This window comes from Typopeltis vanoorti, chromosome 2, assembly GCF_054136105.1.
Source record: "Typopeltis vanoorti isolate ZY-2024b chromosome 2, IOZ_Tvanoo_1.0, whole genome shotgun sequence".
Lineage (NCBI taxonomy): Eukaryota > Metazoa > Arthropoda > Arachnida > Uropygi > Thelyphonidae > Typopeltis > Typopeltis vanoorti.
Genome location: NC_143550.1, coordinates 116,271,388 through 116,295,448, shown reverse-complemented (window position 1 = coordinate 116,295,448; position 24,061 = coordinate 116,271,388). Strand labels below are relative to the sequence as shown.

At 33.2% G+C, this 24,061-nt stretch overlaps 1 protein-coding gene across 1 annotated transcript; it reads left to right on the top strand.

Moving 5' to 3' along the window:
- Positions 1 to 605: 605 nt before the first annotated feature.
- On the top strand, positions 606 to 23,337 carry LOC150109364 (uncharacterized). Its single transcript, XM_090402184.1, has 6 exons — positions 606 to 1,073; positions 10,576 to 10,725; positions 14,592 to 14,756; positions 16,355 to 16,490; positions 22,178 to 22,281; positions 23,140 to 23,337. Exons 1-6 carry the CDS (start codon positions 606 to 608, stop codon positions 23,335 to 23,337), a joined length of 1,221 nt encoding a protein of 406 aa, XP_090258310.1.
- The last annotated feature ends 724 nt before the right edge of the window (positions 23,338 to 24,061 follow it).

The following is a 24,061-nucleotide window of genomic DNA, read 5'->3' as shown; positions in this document are numbered from 1 at the left end:
CAGTCAAAATGAAATCAAAGTATTTACTTTTCAGAAAGGTGTTAACTTTTTTTGAATCTATATTTACAGTCATATTATAACTACTAAGTGGTTGGACTTTTCTATTAATATTAGATGTTTTCCTGTTTTGTGGATGAAAAAGTCGGCTATTATCCTGGAGGAAAACTTTCCATTGTGTATGAGATCATCTAACTCGCCTTCAATTCAAACATTATAAATATTTTTCGCGTCCTACAAACGATTCGAGCGGAGGTTCTTTCCATATGAAGGATATCGTCAATACTGAAAGAAAGAAATAAAACATGAACAATGGATGAAAGACGTATTACTGTCCATAATTTCTTAGAAATGCTGAAATACAAGTAGACGAATAAATATGCTGCATGAGTAGATCCTAGAAAGATTAAATGAGTAATTCAGGGACCATTTTTCTTTACTACACAAAATAATGATTAATTCGAAATGATTTTAAGTAACTCATCTGACACTGTATCTTTTATATATTTCAGGAGTACATAAAAAAAAACAGTCTGAAAATCAAAGTGTACTATTTCTCTTTCTAACAACACCTTTTAAGTCTAAGCAAAATTAACTGGCATATAAAAATGGGGTGTCGGCCGTCGAAAGAAGTTGGACCTCGTCCTGGTAAGCATCATCTCCTACAGGCATACACTGATCATGAAGGTGGGATCAACTGCATGGTTCTCAGCGATGACAAATCTCTGCTGGTAACCGGAAGTGATGACAACACCGCCCGAATGTGGAGCACTCAGTCCAATCCCGTCGAATGCATAGGTGTGCTGGAAGGTCATGAGGGTTACATTACGTGTTGTGCAGTGCACGAGCAATACGTACTCACCGGTTCTTCGGACAATACAATTAGGAAATGGTTTATTGCCACAGCTGACTGTCTATTTATATACCGCGGCCACGAATCTAGAATCAGCAGGATTGTTTGTTCAGGGAATTATGTCTTCTCTGCGTCCAGTGATAAAACGGCTAGGTCTTGGCTTTTCAATCTGGATGACGTAGGAGATGAGGAACAACAAGATGCATGTCTCAAAGTATTTGAGGTAAGCTCTTACTATCTGGATTTATTGAGTGTACGAATATTTATTAATTCGTACGAATTAAATTTAAAAAAAGAATATCTGAAAATTTCTCAAATTAAAATACTGATTTTCACTCGTTTAATAGAATTTACATTACAAATTTTCTTACTGGCTCAAATAATAAAACTAATTGCAAATGCATATCCTAAGCCTAATGATTTTAATTGAAGTATTGACTAAATTAATGATTTTAATAAGCGACATGGCATTAACTTGAAATAACTAGAAAGCCATTAAAACCACAAGTATGTGAATAATAACAAGACATAGAAGATTTTAGAAATAAAGCCAAGTCGACATAAACATAAAGATGTTTTCACTTATTCATCTTTATGTTTTCAACATAAAGATGTTCACATGGAGAGAAGACACAAGAAATAAGAAAAGCCTCATTGACTACGTCATTGATAGATAGTGATATCTTCATGCTCTATCAATGACTAAGTCATTGATAGTGATATCTTCATGCTCGTTCAGGATACAATGGTGTACAGAGGATGCGAAACTGTAAGTGACCATTACTTAGTACTAAACAGGATAAAAATGAAAAAGAACACTATGTAAGAAAGTTTTAAAAAGAATTAAAGTTGAGCAGCTTTTGTAAGCAAATTGTACACTCTACTATACAAACATTATTGAAAGAAAAAAATGAAACAAATTGAAAACATGAACCAAACCTTGGAATCTCAGTGGCAAACTCTGAAGAAAACATCGATTGATTCAGCTAGGGAGGTATGTGGTGAAGTTGTCTGCAAGTACAGAAAAATAAGAACACCGTGGTGAATACAAGAAGTTAAATAAGCAGTCCTGGAAAGCGTGTCAAAAGTTCTTAGCAAATACGTCGGTAGGTGCATTAAAAGAATACAGAGAAAAATGTAAAAGAGCTAAGCTCTGGGTAAAAGTAGCTAAACAGAAGTCATGGAATACTTTGATAAGAATATAGAAAATAAATATCAGGTAACAAAATGTTCAGTAGACTATTAAATAAGCTTAGAATTGGAGAAAGAGTACTGAAAAATGAATCAAAGATGATAAAGGTGACATGAAAACTGAAGGTAAGGATATCCCAGATGTCTGGTGTAATTACGTTGAAAGACTGTTAAACGAACTAAGCAGTGACAGAAACATTAAAGAAATTTTTCAAGAGGAATGTAAAGAGGAGTACATATCAATACTTGAGGTAGAAAAAGCTATCCAAAACTTGAAATGTGGAAAGTCAGCTAGAATAAAATGGTATTTGACCAGAAATGCTTAAGTATGGAGGTATAAAAGTTTTGCTGTTGCTACACTGCATAATTCAGAGGGCCTGCTCAGACGATCGATTCACAATGATTGGAGCAGATCTCTCATAGTATCCATCTGTAAAAAAGGGAATCATACTGAATGTGAGAATTACAGGGGAATCTTACCTGGAACACTCTTCTGAGTGTTGCAAGATTTATGCAGGTATACTTGAAGGGAGGTTTAGACAAACTGTGAAAGAGAGACTTGGAGAAGAACAAACTGGGGTTAGGCCAAATAGAGGTTGTCAGGATCAGATTTTCACTTTAACACAAATAATTGAGAAATCGTGGAAATATGACTAGGATCTTTACTTTAGTTTTGTGGATCTGGAAAAGGCATACGACAAGGTGCCCAGATAAAAGATTTTCAAAACACTACAAATATGGGGTGAATATATCATTATATACAAAGCAATACATAGTCTATATTTACATTGTCAGTCAGCAGTTAGAATTGAAGGAAAGGCAGGAAGATAGTTTGGTGTAAAATCAGGGATAAGTCAAGGATGCATATTATCTCTACTCTTATTTATCATCTATATGGATCACATTATGAAAGAAAGCGGCATTAAGCCTGATATTATAATTGGAGATGTCAAACTTAGCTCTATCCAGTGGAAGACCAAGATATACATGATGTACTCCTAAACACATCTAGTGCAAGTCTTCATGATTTTTTAAATAAATTAAATAACAGCTATAACAAATTTGGCATGAAAATCAGCAATAAAAAAATCCAAAACTATGAAAATAGCAGAAGTATAGAAAACTTCAGCTGCATTCTGAATGGTGATTTTATAGAACAAGGAAAATATTTCAGCTATTTAGACACAGTTTTAGTGAAGATCGCATGTTATCTGGAAATAGACAACAGAATAAGTAAAGCTGGTATGGTGGGTAGCCAGCTGAATAAATTTATATGGAATAAGAGAGAAATTAGCCAAAACACCAAACTAGCAGCATGCAAGACAGTGTTTAAACAAGTTTTAAGTTGTAGGTCTAAGAGTTGGGTTAGAAATAAAGCACTTAATAAAAGACTAAAGACCACAAATATGAGGGTTCTGAGAAAAATTAGGGGAGTAAACCGATGGCATCCATGGCAGAATCAAGTTAAAAATGAAGATAATAGAATGAAGATAATGAAGAATGATGATAATAATATAATGAAGATAACGTGATATTGTTAGCATTAAAGAATATGTCCGCAGAGCTAATCTAAGATGACATGGGCACTTAAATATAATGGGTGAAGAGAGGTTAGAAAAACAAGTGTTCTCTGCCAGGTTGGCAGGAAAAAGACTCAGAGGAAGACCAAGATATCAGTGGATTGATACGGTAAAAAGTGCCTTAAAAGAAAGAAATGTTAGATATGACAATATCTGAGTGCTGACAAGTACAGAGTAATTTGGAGAAATTTTTCTGATAGGAGATTAACAACAGCGTAAACTTAAATACGTAGTGCTGCCATATTAGCCTGAACATCTCTTGAAGATACATATCAGGAAATTGATGATGATGATAATGAACCAAGACATCCAGAGACACGGTTAAAACTGTACCGTCCATAATTACCTGAGTCTCTCAATTAAAGCGCTGCCACGAACAGTGATACAAATATTAGTATTCTCTGAGTATTCTCATGCTTATATTTTATACTGTTCCAATGTTTTATATTGTTTTCTTATATTCTTAACATATTATATTGTATTCTTATTATATATTGTATTATATTCTTCGCATACTTTATTCTTATACATGGTGGGCCCTAAGTCACGAAAGAGTTTAAGATGAGAATAACCTTAACTTTTTTTTTATTATTATATTTTTCATTTTATTTTTTCAGCTACTCTAAGGAACATTTGGAAAATTACTCTTTGAAAAGTTCACAACACAAGAATAAACCAAAATCGCGCAATTTTATGTATATATATATTTAGTAATCTTAGCGAATAATTTCTCAAAGATCTACAATTAACTGGCCATCACGTTCTTCAAATCTGATGGGTCCCAACTTCTTCCTATGGGATTTCTTGAAGGACGCTACAACCAGAAACATTTGCAGCTGTCATGGAACATGCCGTAGAAATGGCCCTCTTTGTGAACCCGATATTGGAAGGCACTTAGTGATGTGGTTTTCATAAATAATAATAAAACTTTTCAAGTTCTGTATTTCATTATAATAAAAAATAATAAAAACAATTAATAAATAACCAAGTTATTAAATGTTTAAATCCCATCGTGAGTTATAGGCCATCCTGTAGAAGTATTCTTATATTGTTTCAAGCTCAGCCGAGCTAGTTCACCGAGTGGTTAATATACGTACCTCCAACTGATGGGCTGGGGGTTTGAATCCTGCAGTAGGCGGCATGAATATGTGTGAATGTCTTAAGGTGGAAGATGAATTTCATAGATCCGTACGAGATTACCCCTTCCCCTTATTGGAAGCCTGAAATGGCTTGAAGAACTTTCGTATTTAGTCTCCAGAGCAGGATATTCGAATTAGGTTTAAAATAAATAAAAATAAAAAATAAATAAATCCAAAAAAAAAACCTCTTAATCCATCCATAGTATTAATGCACGATATGTTTATATGATGGAAATCACAAAAAAAAAAAAAAAAACCTGGAATAGACGTATTAAAATTATTCTATTGAATGGCTTAGCAGATTTAGACTTCTCAAGAAAACATTTAACTAGCAAACATTTAGTGAGGACGTTTAAGATTTTAAATGATTAAGGGATATGAAGAGCATTTGTTGTTCAAATACATTATCACAACAATGTTCACTGGGCATTTCTGACTGGGAATGACTTTTTAAAATATCTGGGAATGAGCGATTTAAAAATATTGACATAACGTCAGCGCACATCCTGTAGAATAAATATTATTTATTATATTAAATCCAGCACTTTACTCTGTATAAATGATCTGATCTGATCCTGTGACTTCCTGTCTATATAAATTATATCGTTCCCTTAAACATTTCTCTGGGATTCAAGGAAAGTTATCAAAAAAAAAAGCAAAGAAATAGTAAAGAAAACAAAAATAAAACTATAGAAATAGAAAACACAGTTGAATGTTTAAAAAAATTATGAATGAAATATAATGTATTTAGCTATTGAAGTTACTTCGCCAAAAACCAGTCAACGTTTGATACGGGAATTTTATGTTAAATTAAATTGTTACTTTTATATCATCTCGGTTTTAACTAATAAGCACTTCGAATTGTTACATATATTCAGAAATATGCATGCACCGCAATATCTAGTTCAGAAATATTAAAAAAGTAAATATTTGAAATAAAAAATGGCATAGGAAAGGTATCAAAGAAAGATCAAAATGTAAATGATAAAAGAAAAAGAGGATACTCTTAGAGGACGAAAGAATAAGGATGAATAATATTTATGATCTGATATGAGTTATAATGAAGTGTGATATTTACTGTGAATATAATCAATTTTATTATATCACTAGTTTTACAATTACCAATGGTTTACTGGAAATACTGCCAAAATTAATATTTAGACTGTACATTTTGTTTAATGTACAGTAAATTTCGCTTTATACATTATAAAGTAAAATAATTTAACACAGTTTTGATTACATCAGTACACAAAATTTTCGTAAGGTTAATATTCTCAGAAACATCAGTGGAAAGAGTCAACTCTGTTGATATTCTTTAGGCGCTATAAACACGCAGGTTGACTTATTTGGTACTTTTTTTTCTGCATAATTCGATCTCATAATACTTGAACGCCCTACATGATGTATTTGGATGAACAACATACATTTTCCTTGTTGCAGAAATTGAAGAAACTGTCAAAATGACATGAATCTTGATTACGAAAGATGCTGGATGATACTTATAAATTTAAAACTAATAATAATGATAAAACAATGAGTGGTAATAAGCAATTAAAAATGAAAAAAGAATGAAAGATGTTATACATAATAAATTCTAAGTTAAAACGCTAACTTATTAATCTTAATGTAAATCATTTGAATGCTTTCAAAACTCTTAAAAAAGTATGTAACAAGATAGCTAACTGAATTTTATATTTTGGGAAAGAGAATCTTTATCTGTTTGCGATCTCGATTTTGTCATTCGAAATGTTAACGTGTGAGATTTGAATAATTGCATTAGTCTATCTGAAATGCCATCCATGAATATTCAATTTTGTTAATTTTCTGTCAGCCTTTCATTATATTTCACGACTAATCATTTTTAATGATATACAAAGCGCAGTAAGAATCGTGTACTACATTTCAGAAACCTACTTAACTTCTAGCTAGTAAAGTGAGCCTCTAAATAGAGTTCAAAAGAAAGTTCACTTTCTAGATGTACTAATTAAAGATGTGAGCGCGTGTGTTGGAAATATTCTTCAGTTAGAGTCTGTCCGAATTAGCGGAAATAATAGACTGGTGCTAAATGACAGAAACTTTGAAGATCTTACGAAATTCAAAGTCAGAAGTCAATTAAATTTTATATTCTTTTCGGCGATGGTTTTATTGAACTGCTTCATTTAAGGTTCATATAATAAAATTTTATTCACACCAATAATCTACAACATTTTCTTCTCAATCTACCTCAATTTAGATAACGTTGCTTTGACATGATAATTAAAATATAGTTTATCATTAATGCCTTACGAAAAATAAGCATTGGAAATGCATAAGCAATGTCGGAGATACTCTTAACTGTCTAGTTATAAACCAATAAGATTTCTTTTCAGTTACTTTTTGCTTAGTTAAATTTCATTTTCAGTTCAGCTGAAGTTAAAAAATTCATTTTGTTATTTCATATTAAATGAACACAGCTTCAATCTCGCAAAATGATTATTTATTTCATTAAGGCAGCAGATAGACAGCCCTGGCTGAAGACTTACGAAGGATCTCAGAAAATCAGCAAATGCCATTTGACCTTGATGCATATGTAAAGAAACTAATGATTATTTATTTCATTCTTAATTAGTACCTCACTTGAGCACTTACAACTTCGCTACTGGCAGTCATTTCTTTCGTTTTTAATATGATGGCAACTACAGCAATCCCTCGATTAATGCGCCCCCGATTAGTGCGTTTTCGATTGGTGCGACATTTTTTTCGATACCCAAATTCGATTAGTGTGCCTATATAAATCTTAAAAATAAATGTTACCGATTTTAAAATTTTTCAATCTATACATTTTTTATGGCTAACTGTGTAAAAAAATCACTCGCCAGGATGAAATAATTTAGTTACCGATTTGAAACATTTTACAAAGTTATTTTTAATGGCATACTACAATATTTCCATGTCCGAATAATTGGAAATAATAGAATGGTGTTAAATGACAGAAACTTTGAATTTGCGAAATTCAAAGTCTATGTTCCAAATTCAGAGCCAAACTTTATGTCGTCTCCTTTACATAGCATTTTTCTGATCATATCTCGTGCAATTGTTTTCCTTTTTTTTTTATTTTAAATTATTTTCCTAACATTTAATCATGAGTAAAAGAATCAGTGAGCAAAAAATAGAAATGTGAAAATTATTCGAAAAGTAATCTGATTGGAAGAAAAACTTGAAATAATAAAGAAAATGAACAAGACGATTCCAGAGCAAAGATAGGACAAGAACATAAAAATAGGTGAATCAACTGCTGAATACAAAGAGAAAGATAAGACTGCTTCAAGTTCGTCATGCATGCACTCGAACTCAAAGTATTATAAGGATTGAATTAGAGAGACTTCTTTTTACATGGATCGAAGATTGTAACCAAAAACGGATCCCGCTAAACACTGGCCTTATTAACTCAAAATCATTGTCTCTTTTGTAACCTTAAGTAGAAAGAAAGGACTATCAATGATGGAAAAGAAGAATTCCACTTTAGTGCTGGGTGATTTGAGCGAGAAATAGCCTACATAATGTTCTAATCACAAGAGAAGCTACAAGTGCAGATAAGGAGATTTTGAAGAAAATTGTGTAAGAAGGAGACTACTGTGATCAACAAATATTTAATGTCGATAAAACCGGCCTTTTTTTTGGAAGCGAATGCCTTCCAAGACTTTTCTAGCCAAATCAGAGAAATCTCAGCCTGGTTAAAAAAGTCGCAAAGTCGAATGAAATTTCTGCTAGCAATATGCGAGTCGTTTGGAAGCGCATTCTTCCACATTATGCAAATGATTTTAGAGGCTTTTCAAATGAATCTAAGTTAATTAAATCTCATTCTGAGAAATTGAGTGATTCCGACCTGCTAAATTTAGATGCACAGCGGAAAGATCCCGAAGAATATGAAGAAAATTTAACCAACAAGCCCAAAGAGGTTTCACAGAAACAATTTGAAAATAGTTTTCGTACAATCGAAGTTTTTAAGCAGCAATGCTTAGAAACTGACCCTGGTGAAGAACCAGTAAAATTTGCAGAAGAGGCAATACGGCCATACCGTCAATTGTATCAAAAAAAGAAACAGAATGCCCGCCAAACTATGTTAGCTCAATTCTTTGTTAAGAAGAGCAGAATAATAAGTTTACATTCTGAATGTTTTATCGTCTTTCAGTTTTATGGTTTTCCTTTAATTAGGCCCTGAGACATACCCTAATTCTTTTATAAAAAAAATAAAGGGTCAAAAATGAAATCTGAGAAACAAATTATACATTTTCCCATAGGTTATTATATTCGATTAGTGCATTTTCGATTAATGCGCCTGTTTTAAAGAAATCATTAGGCGCACTAATCGAGGGATTGCTGTATTCTGCTACACGCCATCTAGTAGACTAGAATAATTACCACGGAAACATTGAAGTATGACGTCATCAGACTAATGACAAATACCAAACGAACCAAAAGACTTGACTCTATATAGAGAAAGGTAAATGTCAACAGATTAAGAGAAAATAAAAATTAGATTACTCAACACATTTTCTTTATTACTACGAAATTATGTGATGAATAGATTTGAGATATCTTTTAGTAAACAAGTCCCTAAATGGGGCAGGCGACAGCAAGATTTTTTAGTAAGTACCACGAAGCTATTCTTATTTATTTATTTATTTTAATAAAGTCATTCTCAGAAATGGAAAATGCATCAGATATGGTATAACACAAAATGTAACTACTTTTCACTTTTTCTTATTACTATCCAATATACAGTTTACAGTTCGATATATTGCACATTTTTTTAAAAAAAAATCCTAAGATAAAAGTCAAATGCTATGTAGAAGTGGCGTTACTGTTACCGGGAAAAAAATATCCTTGGTATCTATCGCTTTCTAGTTTCACACTTTGTCCATGAAAACTTTATTATCGTATGCTCAAAATTCTATAATGGTTAATCTTAATGTAAATCTTTTGAATGTTTTTAAAACTCTTAAAAAAGTATGTAACAAGATAGCTAAAATATATATAGCTAGATATTCTACGCTCAAAATGCTAATTAGATTTCGAACAAAAACTTAATTTGTCACTTTCAATTACGAGAAACAGAATGTAATATTAAGCAAGTTTTTTCATTGAATTTATTTCTATGTAATAAGGAAAGTTGGTATTTATTGTATTATTTTTCTTCTAATCAAAAGCGTTTTCTAAAAAATATGAACATTAAAAGTAATCGTTAGCATTTAATTAGTACACAAATTGAATGTTGATTAAAATTAAGAGTTGCTCATTTAATTACTCGTATATTTATCGGCATAATTTTCAAATATTTTGTATGGAAAAATATAAATAAAATAAACTGTTATAAGCTGGATCTACGAATTCCAGATGTTCCTGTAGGGATCTATAGATTTTGAAATACGATAACATTGCCTTCCCCCCCCTAGTATTCATAGAAAGTTTTGTGAAGAATGGTTCAGGGATTTAAAATTATTAGGAGTTCACATAGAAGACAATGTGGGGAATGTGGCGATACTTGGGGATCTGATTATCCCATTAGGATGTCGTTTGATGAGATAAAACAAAATTAAGACCTGAAGAATAAATCAACAGTTATAATGGAAAAGGTTAGGAGTGTGACAAACAGACAGACAGACAGATCCTATGATCTGATAAGTTAACCTATCTGGATAAGACCATCATCAAGAATAGGTTCCTACTTATTGTTAATTAATTGTAATCATTAGCATATCAAGTACTAAATATAACTATATTTCTGCCATTTATTTGTGTGTGTGTTCTAATTTTTGTCTTTATATTCTTTTAGGGTCACACTAAAGGAATTTATCCTCTTTTACATGTTTCTTCATCTGCCGTTGAGAATATCGAAGACAACTTGGGAAGTGGATATATTATCACAGGATCAGCTGACTGCACAGCTCGTTTGTGGTCTTCCGACTCAGGAGAATGCATAAGAGTAAGAATCAAAGCAATTAATACAAAATGTATTCTGCTGAATTGGTCGGAAACGGAAACTTCCATTAAAATTATGGTAGATCATTTTTCGTACACTCATCAGTGAGGTTCGCAGATTCTTCAGCGATTTTGGCAGAATTGTATGATTATGAAGACGCCTTTTAGAATCAGTTGCACTGATCAAACGTCTGAAGTTTCTTTGGCTCTCATTAAGTCTTGAACATTCTGAAACTCTATGATTTGATAGGTCAACAATGTCATCCGGGATGTAAATTAGCACCTTCCAGATATAAATTCATCTTCGCGGCTTACTTGTTCAAGTAAACTGTAATGTTTACGAGCTCTTCGTTTCTATCAGTGATTATTTCGATTTATGTATTATCATTAATGTAAAGGGTGTCAATCTGTAAACTGAATGTGTTGTTTATGACGGTTTATCTGTTTTGGTGATATAAAAAACCTACCACCTCAGTAACTCAATATTGTCTTTTCAGCATTCGGTAAAATTTGGAAGCTACAAATGGTACATGCTTCATAGTACTTCCTTTAACTTTAATATTACTACATCTGTCAAAGAATGTGAACTATGACTCATCACATCGTATGACTTATCTATAATTTCACATACAACCTAATTGGTGGTTTGATTTGCCGAGTGGTCCACGCATGAAAATAAAAAAATCCTTATCTTATTCACAATACGAATGCACTATAAGGTTATAAAAGCCTTTTTTGAGTAGAAACCACATAATAAATACAAACATATTTTGAAAACATTAACTATCGCAACCGTTCTATCAATAACAGTGTCTGCTAAACATAAATAATACTAAGGTAGTCTCTGTCTGATCTTTTTATAGTGCTTTGAGGATCAGTGAAATGTTCATGTACAATATGAATTAACATAAACCTGATTTACGCGATGCTCTGTTAGAAAAAGGAGGAGAAAAATATCTTTTCTATTAATTATCAACGATTACGAAACAAGAATTCTGAAGTACTGAAACTACAGAAAGTCTCTGAACACACACACACACACACACACACACACATGCACAAAAGTGTAGTAAAGTCCCCAGCCAAGTAGTGTAAGTCAATTCACCTTGGTAACCAATAAACATAATAGATCGATCCACGCTGCTGTTGCAAAAGCACTTCGTTCGAGGAGCATTCATATTTTATTCGCTTATTAGTCTAACAAGCATTAAGACTTTTTTTTTTTCATTTTACATACGACCAACTTTTTTTAATTACAAGACAGAAACTTATTATCTATGCACTATTTGCAATCCACAACTCACTTTGGGAAGTCATAATGGAAATCTATAACAAAAAAGGTTAAGAAGTAAAGATGTCTTTGTTCTTTAAGTGGACAGTTAGTTGTTGACTAGAAAAGTTCTTTCATCTTAGGTAATTTTATTTTTCAATGTTAAAAAGAAATAAAAGGCAAGAAATGTATACTGAATATCTTACACTAATAGTATATGTTCTTATTTTTGGGATAGACGCGTTCTGCAAAACCCTCAAAATACCAGTTCATCATAACGTATCCATAATAGTCATATGGATACGTTATGATTCCATACATTAATGTAGTTAAAAAAAAATCTCTCCTTCCACGTTAGCTCATGTCTAGGATGAAATCGGGTTTCTTTCTAAAATCAATAACAAATTTTAGTGAGAAAAAATTTATTAAACTTCAATGACCAGTGGAAAATTGTTCAATAAAATCCATCCAGTAAGATCTACGCATGCATGTTTGCATAATAAATAAACTTGCTGCAAAGTATATAAAGTATATATGCATTTGGCATCTATTATTCCAATCACAAATTTTAAGTCTGGCTGTTTATTCATGTCACTGATATATCACCCAGAGTCCATTGAGGCAAACAAAAATACAAACACGGAGATTACGTGGCAAATGATCCACTGGTGTTTGGTCGTACATTAAATGCAAAACTGTAGCAATAGCGGTAGCAATTATTCTAGAATGATGCTGTGGGAATAGAGTGAATAGAGAGTACATACAACTGGGTGAACAGGCGTGCTTCATCTTTGCCAGTAACGTCACAACTTTGAACTTTGAATGTTCATCATGGGTATTTTAAGTCATCAGTAAACAACTCTCTTGGGTTCTTGTGCCTACGATGAATCAGATAAATCCAACAGATTACTTCCCATGGTATCTCAGTAATCATTGAGAAATCGTATTTGAAGAAGAAAAAGCAGTAGAAAAATCGCTTTCAACCTTATTTTGAATTTGTGTTTACCTCTGTGCTGCTAAAAGAATTGCTTGTATTTTCCCTAAGCACATTCGAACGAATTATGCCATAGCAGTTTTGTTTCATCAGTAAATTCGGATTGTCTGAATTGCTTAATAACAGCAAATTCTTCTACTAATATTTATGTTTAAAGTCCTTAAAAGGACTGGCTAGATGGGCGAAGCAAGAATGCTTCTCATATTCCCCGTTATCTGAAGAGGACAGTGACTGATAGAGGATTATTGAGCTATATAAATAAAACCCTGATCGTGGCAGGAGGGTAACAGCAATAGCCGAGCCTCAGTTAGAACTTGACTGGCTACGGCATTGCCATCCATTACCCTCCCAGGATACTCATTTTAGTCGCCTCGTACGACATGCATGATCTATATTGGAACTATTCTTATCCCGGCCACCACACGGGAAATTCTTATGCTAATTTAGAGTTATAATATCCTTATCCTTATAAGGACTGGCTTAAAGGGGCGAAGCAAGAATGCTTTCATCTTCCCCGTTATCTGTAGAGGTCAGTGTATGGATAAGGTGTTATTGAGCAATTAAAGCTACGATCATGGCAAGAGGGTAACAGCAATAGCCGAGCCTCAGTTAGAACTTCATTGGCTACAACACTGCTATCCAAGGGTATTGGATTGATTGAATCAATCACCGCATCTCATGGTCGATTGATTCCTTCTTTATCCCTATTATCCCTCAGTTATACAGCACTGCTGTCCAAGGGTATTGGATTGATTGAATCAATCACCGCATCTCATGGTCGATTGATTCCTTCTTTATCCCTATTATCCCTCAGTTATAATATTTAGAGTTCTGGAGTATTATATTTATTATTTATTTAAACGTATATATGGTGTCTGTTTAAAAGTAAAATATTTAGATTATAATTATTATTAATTTACTTAAATAAGTATATACCCTTATATTTATTTATTTATTTAAATTTATAAATAAATTTAAATAAATTTATAAATAATATGCCTGTGTGTGTGTGTTATTTAAAATGGAGTTATACTTAGTCATTTTGCGACATCTTGTGGACATTTTGTTATGCATTTAATTATTTATAAATATAATAGGGCAGCAAATACTATCATGAATTATTGTATATGTATATGCTATTATTATAAATACAATAAAATCCATCTAAACAGACAACAGAAAAATACTTAAACTCTTTATGTTTAGGTTATATTCCCTTTGACGAGTAGAGGGTGATTATGACATATCCATGTATATGAAGTGGTAATTGTAAAAACATTTAATTTATAAATAAGCTAGACCAACAGTCTTAATAATATTTAGGCATATAAATTAACTAAATTTAGATTATTTTAAATCGATCAAACAAACAATCCACACGGTAATGTTGTTATGTTGATTTTGTGTCAATTGTTCACAATGTTTGATATCTCGATAATTTTATAGCACAGATAATTTTCCTTTAAAAATCTGAAGTGAATCGTAAATCTCAATTGGGAATTAAAAATATAATGCGAATCAATTTGCACAAAAAAGATATCCGCAGATTAGCAAACAATTATTATTCAAATTTAAATAAATTCATTTTTTTTGTTTGTTTCTTTAGGTGTTTAGAGGACATACTGCCCCTGTAAATACTATGGTTCTAGATGACTCTAACACTCAGCTATTCACGGCCGGGGGAGATAGCGTTATACGAAATTGGAACATCCAGACAGGAGAATGTATTCGTCAAATGAAAGGTCATGAAGGGTCAATTTTCTCTTTACTTGTGAGTATGTCTAATTTATCTAATAAAACTTGCTTCGGGAGGTTTTAGAGAACTGTGGTTATGTGAAATTCATTGCCTATGTGTCGCAGTAACAAGATGATGATATTTGCCCTTCGTTTAGAAAGAATCTGGTTTCGAATCTTTCTAGGAAGAGAGAGAAACCTTTATAAGGATTGCTGAAGATGAGTTAAGCAGTCTCGGGATATTTACTCCTCACGAATATTCGGATTTCTTACCCAGCAAAACAGACAGTAGAACATTCGCAACTGGCATTCTGATTGACCTCCTGGATAGCCTTCACTACTTTCTGACAAGTTATGGATTCAAATCCCAACGTGGGTATGTTCGAAATATCCTTCGATAGTACATGAATTCCATTGCCTAGTGTCAGAGCACCATCCGACTTATTGAGGTCCATATAATTATTTAACCTCTGGAGCAAAATTTTTAATTTGTAGAATATTTGACACCCTGATATCATTCACAGTAGTAATCCAATAGGATTACAACCTTTTATGGATGAATGCAAAAAATAAAATAAAATACAATAAAAAAACACATAATATAGTTACTTAGACTGTATTTCCAACTGTTCATTCAACCGTGAAAAAATGTAAAATCTTCTAAGGTATGGATGTAATGGCCGCATCTAACAACTTACTTATTGAAGAGTATATAGTGAATATATAAAGATATATTCCCATATAGAAAACTACCATAAAGATATTTTGTCTTAAAGTTATATGCTAGATCATACATGAAACAGATAAACAAATTACTGCCATTAATTTTCTTTCGATGTTCTAGGAAAATTGTAAAGTTACGATGTTTTGATATAATACAAATTAAGAATATTGTTACTTATGATGGGAATAAACCTCTGAGTATCATTATTCTTGGAAATTAACCTCACTTTGTTCTTTTCAATGGTCTTGTTACCCAAAATCAATAAAAGAATGCCCGCGTGGTTAGCATAGTGGCTGTGCGTTTCGCAACCATATGCCTGGGGAAGGAGTGTCCTAGGTTCGATTCCCGTCGACGACGTGAAGACTTAAGGATCTTCCTCAGCCATAGCCAAGTTAGCCGTTCTTAGGCGTGAACAGCAGGATTTTTCCCCCAGTTTATCGGGGGTTCTTCATCCCGCAAGTAAGCAAACCGGCCCCGTGAACACACACAGATACAGTCTGGAATACTTATGACAATCCCTCCAGCCATAGGCCGTACCTCTTCGTAAAAGGGGCTCATGGCCGTTGAATCACCATACGAAATGAATAAAAGAATGAATGATTAATTGAAGTATTTGCGTACAGATAAGTGGAGTTGTGATTCAACAAAAAAAAATTTTAAGGTATTTTAACATTAAAATTCAACGTAGCTTAGACGCTTTATTTATAATACGTCTAGGAAAAGTAGCACCTGCTGACTGCATTTCGCTAAAATTTTGGACCAAAGTTTCGCTAATAACATGTGTATAAATAATTATATTTTTTAAATTTAATATTTCATAATTTCGTGGGGGATGGAGGAGACAGGTGAAACCATAATTTTATTCTTTTGATTATCTACTACAAATTTGAATCTGTATATTTTCTGATTAGGTAAATAAACGGATGCTATATTCTGGCAGTTCCGATAAAACAGCTCGTTCCTGGGCCATTGAATTTGGGGAGTGTACGAGGATATACCGTGGCCATAAACATACCGTCTCATCAGTACGCTATTTAGATGGAATCTGTAAGTATGATGAGATGATATGTTCATTTTATTGTTACTAACAAGCATCAATTTTACTGAATCTTCTGACAAATACCAAACATTTTATATTAACAGAAAGAATTAATATCAGTAATTCAGAAAATGATGTTAAAAATAAAATTACATCAGGTTTTTTAACACCAAACAAATAATATTTTATTTTAAAAAATAATAATATTTGTAACAAATAATATTCGCTTATGTTAATAAAAATGAGACACACTTAACTGACTAGGTTGCAAGATTGAATCCCACAATGGGAATGGATGTTTTGTGAATCTTTAGATGTAGTTAAATGGCATCTTATTGGAGGCATGAAGTAGTTTGAAAACAGTTCCATGTTTTGACATCTCCTAAAATACTCGTAAATCCTTTGTATGGGACAATACATTTACTCATTTGTCTCTTTATGGAAAGAAAAATGATAAAAAAAATATTTTGTCGTAATTTTCCCATGTTCACTTATCCAAAATTCTACAACGCTATATCTGTTACTGTTAGATAATCACCTCGGGTTAGAATTCGAACATGGGTAAGTGCATTATTTTACCCACTTCGTATTGTACGCTTAAAATTGAGAATTTGCTGAGGAAAATGAGTTCTGTAAATAACACACAATGCGACTCTTCTCAATGACAATTTACGTACTTAAATTAGTTATAATATATTCGCATTCTGGTGTCTTATTTTCATTTTAACAACAAAATTGCATCTATTCTCGAGTCACCGAATTTTATGATCACGTAATAAGCAGTGAATTTTTCCATAGAAACATTTATATATCTTTTGCCATCTGAAGAATTTTTAAATCTGAAAACTTTTAATCAAACTTATTTCTTCTTTACTCATAGTGTAAGGAATTATTTATTTTCTTTTTTAAAATATTAGAGCTGGATCTCCATCAGAAACACATGGCTCTCATAATTCAATAAGCAATAAAGATTTATATATTTCCTGTGAAACCTATCGTATCAGCGCAAACCATCTCTAAATAAGAATTAATCATCAAAAGTGGATGCATTTTATGTAAAATATCTGACGCCTCGGGAAATAGCTTACAATGATTACACTATTCCTCACTTCTTTATTTTACGACGACATATCTCTATCGTGTAAACGGCTATAACTTATCTCTAAAGGATTTTACAGGAATTGATATTATAATATAGTAACTGACAAGGACGGACAACATTCCACATTGATTCTGAATATAAAATAAACCATGAATATTTAGAATTTTTATTGTAAGAAAATAAATACATTCAACTGAATAAATTCTGAAGCTTTTAAAAATAAGATTGGTCTAATACAAAGTGAAACCAGACGGTGGAAATTCTTTTTGACAACAATGTTAAGCATGATTTTCTTTGCTTCAGAGCAGTAACATCAAGCCCGTTAAAATTTCGAATTTTATTTCCTTTTTTTTTTAAATCTCTTATTGTATATCTCATGATAAAACGTGTTTATGCCATTTATTATTATTTAGAGAGACCTCCAGAAAGTCAGAGACTCATCGAAGGAGGTCACATACTACACACCAGCTATCATACTTATTCTTGAATTCATTCGCACTACTTGCACTCACAACTTCTAATGACAATCCATTCCAATCACGCACCACCCTCTAAGAGAAAAATCTAGCCCTCACAGCCTTTTTGGCGGCCTTTATTCTCAGCTTCCAAGGATGCCATCTCGTTCTTTCCCTATTCATCATAAATTGAAAAATTCCATGAATTTAAATCCTGTATGATCCTTTCAGAAGTTTGTAAGTATCACCCCTCTTCCCCCTGTTTGCTAGTGTCTGCAGTCTACAAATTCCCAACATGTCTTCATAATTAGTATTCCACAGTCCTCATATCATTTCTTACTCACTTATGTCACTCTCCTTTGTACTCTGTCCAATATATCAGAATTACAACAGAAACCAGACCTGCGCACAATAGTTCAAGTGAGGTCTTATCAAGGCCTTGTAAAGAGGCAAAATAACATCCTTATCTTTACATGTGAACGTTTGTTTCGGCATTGCAATTATCTTTTGAGTTATCTATTAACACTCCAAGATTCCTAGCATCATCAGTTCCTTCTAGCCTAATCCCACCAATATAATACGACATTGGATATCTAATCATGCCGAAGTGAATGACTTTATATTTACTCACACTGAACTGAAACTCATTTTCCCATGCCCACAATCCCAGCCTATTCAAATCTTTCTTCAAGTACTGCATATCGGCAGCATTCCTGATTACCCTACCTATCTTTGTCATCAGCAAATAGCTATATGTCACTTGTCAAATCCTTCCCAATATCATTTATATACAGATTGAATAACAGTGGACCAAGTACTGATCCTTGTGGTACACACCACTTGTTACCTTAAACCTTGCACACTCAGATCCCCCAATACCACTCTTTGATATCTGTCAGTCATCCATCCTCTTATCAATGTTAATATTGTATAACCCATACCCATTTTGTCCAATTTATGCAACAGTCTACCATGCTGGATTCTGTCAAAAGCCTTAGAAAAATTCAAAAGTATCATGATGTATCCATTCCCCCTTGTCTAGTTCAATGGTAACATTGTTACAGAATGTGAGCAAGTTGCTATAAACATGACCTTCCCTTAGTAAACCCATGTTGTTCATTGCAAAGTAGAGATTCACTGTCAACCCATTACTGAATACGAGCCCTAACCAATTTTGGAAAAATTGGTCAGGGCTCGCACCACCACCACTACTCCTGAGATACTAATTGGTCGATAGTTGGATACATCGGTCTTTGCACCACCTTTGTGCAATGGAATTACCATACATTCCTTCCATTCCTGCGGAATCTTCCCTGTTCTGAGTCTCACATTAAACAGCCTGGTCAAAGGAATGGCCAATTCAGCTGCACACTATTTTAGCACACGTGCTGATATCCCATTATTCCCTATTGCTGAACACTTATTCAATTTGTGAAACAGCTCTAAAACCTCGGCCTCACAAACCTAAGTTTTTTCATCTAGTGAAGAGATAACAGTGAGCTCAATGTTGCGTTCACCAGGTTGATTGCTTGTAACAAACCGGGCACTCATTAACTGAGCAACCACTTCTGCATCTGCAACCGTCACGCCATCTGGATTTATAAGAGTTATTCTTTCTTTTACTTTCCACATATCGATAGAATTCTTATGGATTGCCTTTAGCACCAGAGCCAGTTCCTTTTCATATTGAGACTTTGCTTTCCGTACAACAGTTGTGACTGTTCTAGCCTGCTGTTTATAACGTTCGTAACGGACCTCATCCTTATGCACACGGTATTCCTTCCACATCGTCCTTTTCTTACGAATCTCTTGCTTACACATCCATTTGACTACTACTCTATTTATTCTTCGAACTCTCGGACATTCTGATATCGCATCATTTAAGTATTGTTTAAATGCTTCCCATGCACTGTCGATATTCTTCCCATTCAGCAACCGATCCTATTCCACTGAACTCTGTATACTCCACATTTGGTCATAATTTCCTGGTTTGTAGTTTAGCATATAATCTTTTCTGAATGGCATATTCATAAACGTAGTCACTTCCCAAGTGAGTACCGCATGATCACTGTCACCAAACGGAGGCAGAATACTTATGTCTTTAACTGAGACGTTCTCTGCAGCTATAATGAAATTTAACACTCTTTGCCCTCGAGATCCTTCTGTCACATGCTGCTTGAGGAAGTTGTCCCGCGACAGATCAATAAATCATTTTCATTCTTCTCTTGAGATTCTACTGCTACCCAATAAATATTTGGATAATTAAAGTCTCCCATTATGATTACTCTTTTCGTGCTCATCTTTTCTATTTGAAGTGATGCATTTTTTCATTGCCAATTGCATTTCTTCAACTAGTAACTGATCCACCAGGTCTATAAGATGACTTCAAACTCAATGCCACATGAAATATTGTTAGTAGTAGTACAATCATAGGTCTCAACTTAAACTGGATTTAAGTGATCCGATATCATTACACACCTCTCATCCTATCCTTCCTAAAAATATTTTACCCTTGACACTCGATACCAGTTAGTAGGTTTGATTACCGTATACTAATACCTACAATTCGAGGTCACAACATATTGACTAAGGCAACAAACTCTACCCCTTTGTTTTTGATACTCCTAGCATTCGTGTACAGACATAATAATTTACCTCTTTGTTCTTTTGTATTGTCTTGTCTGCAGTCTGCCTGATACAGTTGGACAACTTGCAGATCTCTATTCTCTAATGCCTTACACATGTAGACATCTTTGCACACATTTGATGGGTCCGAACCGGACGAATACAAACCAGAAATCCTTCTCTCCTCGTCAACATTTCCATGACAAAGCCCATTTTCGCGTCATTAACAGTTATATAGCATTGTCGCTCTTACACTCACATTCACACCATTCCTCCCTTTATAATTTAGTTTCGCTGACTCTCTGTGTTAGGTCTCATACCAGTTATTAGTTTTTCTAGACTTCTGATACCAAACGCATTCAGGTGTAGGCCGTTCCTCTTATACAAATTCAGTCTTCCCTCAAACTCACTCCACACATCCAAAACTCGCATCCATTTCTTCTACACAGCCTAGGCATCGAAATCTTTTGCCATCATAGCCCTTATTCTTAATTCATTTTTATCATAGCGATGTAAAATATTTACGATTTTCACTTTCTCACTCTTGCCTCTTCTAACAACCCTTTCATGTCCTCTCTCATACTAAACTTATCGCCAGTTAAATCGTTCGTACCTACTACAACTACAATTACATTTATTTTTCTTTTCTGTTTTTGAATTGCTTGCGTTATATTTTTCATGTTCACTCCAGGAAAACTCAATGTTTTAACTCTCTCATCTATAGCATATTTTATTATAGAGTCATCATCCTAACAACGTCACTTACCTGATTTCCGTTATTTCTTGACTTACCTGTTTCCTTGCTTTGTTGTTTTTTATTTTCCTGTTCATTTTTCTTTTTCTCCCTATGCTCATTTAAACGTCTCTTAACTTTTTGTAATTCCGGCGTCGTCTCTCTGATGATCTACTTCAACTTCACTGATTTGGCTGTTAATTGATTTTCATTAACCTTCACCATATGTACAATAACCTCGTTAGCAGGGCTAACCTTCTTGTTCTCACCTGCGGTGGTTTTTTTTTAGCATTACATTTCTTGCCCTTTTTGGCGCCATTTTAAACGTATACTATATAAATATATAAATAAACTGTTTCCATCTGGAAATGAAGCGAATGCTACCGAACCCTTCGATTACAGACTTCAATAGTAATCAATGAAGCAACTATTTTTTCTAATTTTCTAGAATACAACTCTTAAGAGTTGTATTCTAGAATCAAATTAAAAATGATGGAACTTTGTGTGATCCGTGGTTTATTCCGTATGAATATTTGCTTGGAAAGAGCGTACTATAGGTTTTAATTCCATCTAGTATTGTTATAACCTTTTATAAAGATTTCTTTTTAATAAAGATGAAAGTAGAACCTGTCTCATACGGATGTGACTGGGTTTTTTCCTTCCTTAAACGCGAGTTTTTCATGAGACAACATGAGCTCTCCTTTTGCACATTTTATACAAGTTATTGTTACAAAATATGGTAGTGACTTACGTTTAATTATTTTCGTATTCCTTGAACAGTATACACTGGCTGTGGCGATACAATGGCTCGGATGTATGAAGCCAAGTCTGGAACATTAAAACGAGTATTTCGAGGTCATGAAAATGCGATCATCTGTATTGAGGTAAGTAGCTGGAATTGTGTTTGTTTGTTATTTATGCTGAACTCTTGTTGATATTTTAATCAGAAAGCAGTTTGAACACCTTGACTTTTACTTTACGATTCTTTTTTTTTATTTGTTTTATTGCCACAAGGCACTGAAAATATTCGAAGACTTTTATATCATCATACTTTTTAATTTGAATATAAGAAGCCATGGTTTTTCCCGAAACGTTAACTGATTAAATAAGTACCAATAACGAAGTCTTTTTGCAATATTTTGGTAAGTGTATTCCTTCAAAGATAATGCAACAATAAGGGGATTTTGTATGCTTTGAATATTTAGAATTCAAATATTACAAGATTTATGTTATCTATGAACTAGTCTTGAAATCAATAAAATAGAAAATTAGTTAACTCATACCTCATAATAGCAATTTTAATGTTATACTAACTATAATAAGATAGTAGAAATGGTGCTAACCAGCAGCTAATCGGCTGCACAGAATAATGCCATATGCAAAGTTACACTTTTCCCATGTTTATTTTGCCATTGTGGATGTATGATTAATATTATAAGCGTCATTTTGTTTTTTAAGTTTGTTTCTGGTTAAATGCTAACGATGTCATTAATTTTTGTGCTATTTTTAAAAGATACATATTTTGTGCTAGTGAATGCATAGCCCTTGAAATAATTATGCTTTAAATTGAAATTTATCGTTTTGAAATTGGACTGAAGTTGGAAAAAATAATAACAAAAACATCCGCTCACATTGTAATATGTGTTAGTATATACAGCACATGTCAGAGAATATTAGCTTAGTGACTATAACAAAATCAAATATTTTGTTAAATTCTAATATAATTTTAACTGCTCCTACAGGTTATAACAGGAAAACTGTTTACTGGTTCGTACGATGGCAGTCTTCGAGTCTGGGATACTACAGGAGTGAGAGACGAAACCGTATTCGGTATAGACTTCAATGACAACCGGTGGCAAAAACAGGAGGAACTAGAAGAAGATAGTGAAGAAGTGCAACAAGCGGTAAAGTCCTTGGATCCATATATTCACGACGAATAACAATACATTTCAAAATGTGAGATAAATTTAATCTTCCATCGATGATGAATAATGGGAACACACAGCATTTGAAGACATCTAACGATGATAGCATGTTGTAAACACGAATGAAGACTTAATGCTGACTAGCAATAGGCTGCCTATATGCCGGATAATAACTTAATTACCACATATGTTTAAAACATCCAAAATCATAAAAAGGAGTGCGTGGCGAGTCATTTATCAGATTCTTTATCCAGATGAAAATAGTAATGTCGTATCCTGCTGATATTTGAGAAAATCATGATACAACTTCTTATAACAATATCGCATAAGAAGACTGTACCAACATCATCAGAGAGACAATAAAGAAAAAATCGACATAATTGGCCTTACATTTCGACGAAGATTACCAGACTCCTTTTTTCTAACCAATGAAAAGATGCCTTCGGTGATCTTTCTCATTTCTATTAATCCTAATGATTTTAGAGAGAAAAACATAAATGCAGACTTTACTGGTCGCTACTGTAAAATCAAGGCGTCGTATGAGAAGGCTCTGATACCAAAAAAAAAATGTAGGACAAACTGATCGAGGGAGGGAAATAATAATCGATAAAGAAATGTAATAATCTCTCATCGATCAACTACAAGATAGGTCAAAAGGTTTAAAATTTCCAGAAAGTCATCGAAATCCATAAAATGACAATAAGAAAAAATTAAAATAAAGTCATTTTTTCCGACAGTT

Excerpts from the sequence above, each read along its gene's own strand:
- LOC150109364 (XM_090402184.1), top strand. The coding sequence starts at position 606 with ATGGGGTGTCGGCCGTCGAAAGAAGTTGGACCTCGTCCTGGTAAGCAT. Across the intron at positions 1,074-10,575 it reads CATGTCTCAAAGTATTTGAG|GGTCACACTAAAGGAATTTA; the intron begins GTAAGCTCTTAC and ends ATATTCTTTTAG. Across the intron at positions 10,726-14,591 it reads ACTCAGGAGAATGCATAAGA|GTGTTTAGAGGACATACTGC; the intron begins GTAAGAATCAAA and ends TTGTTTCTTTAG.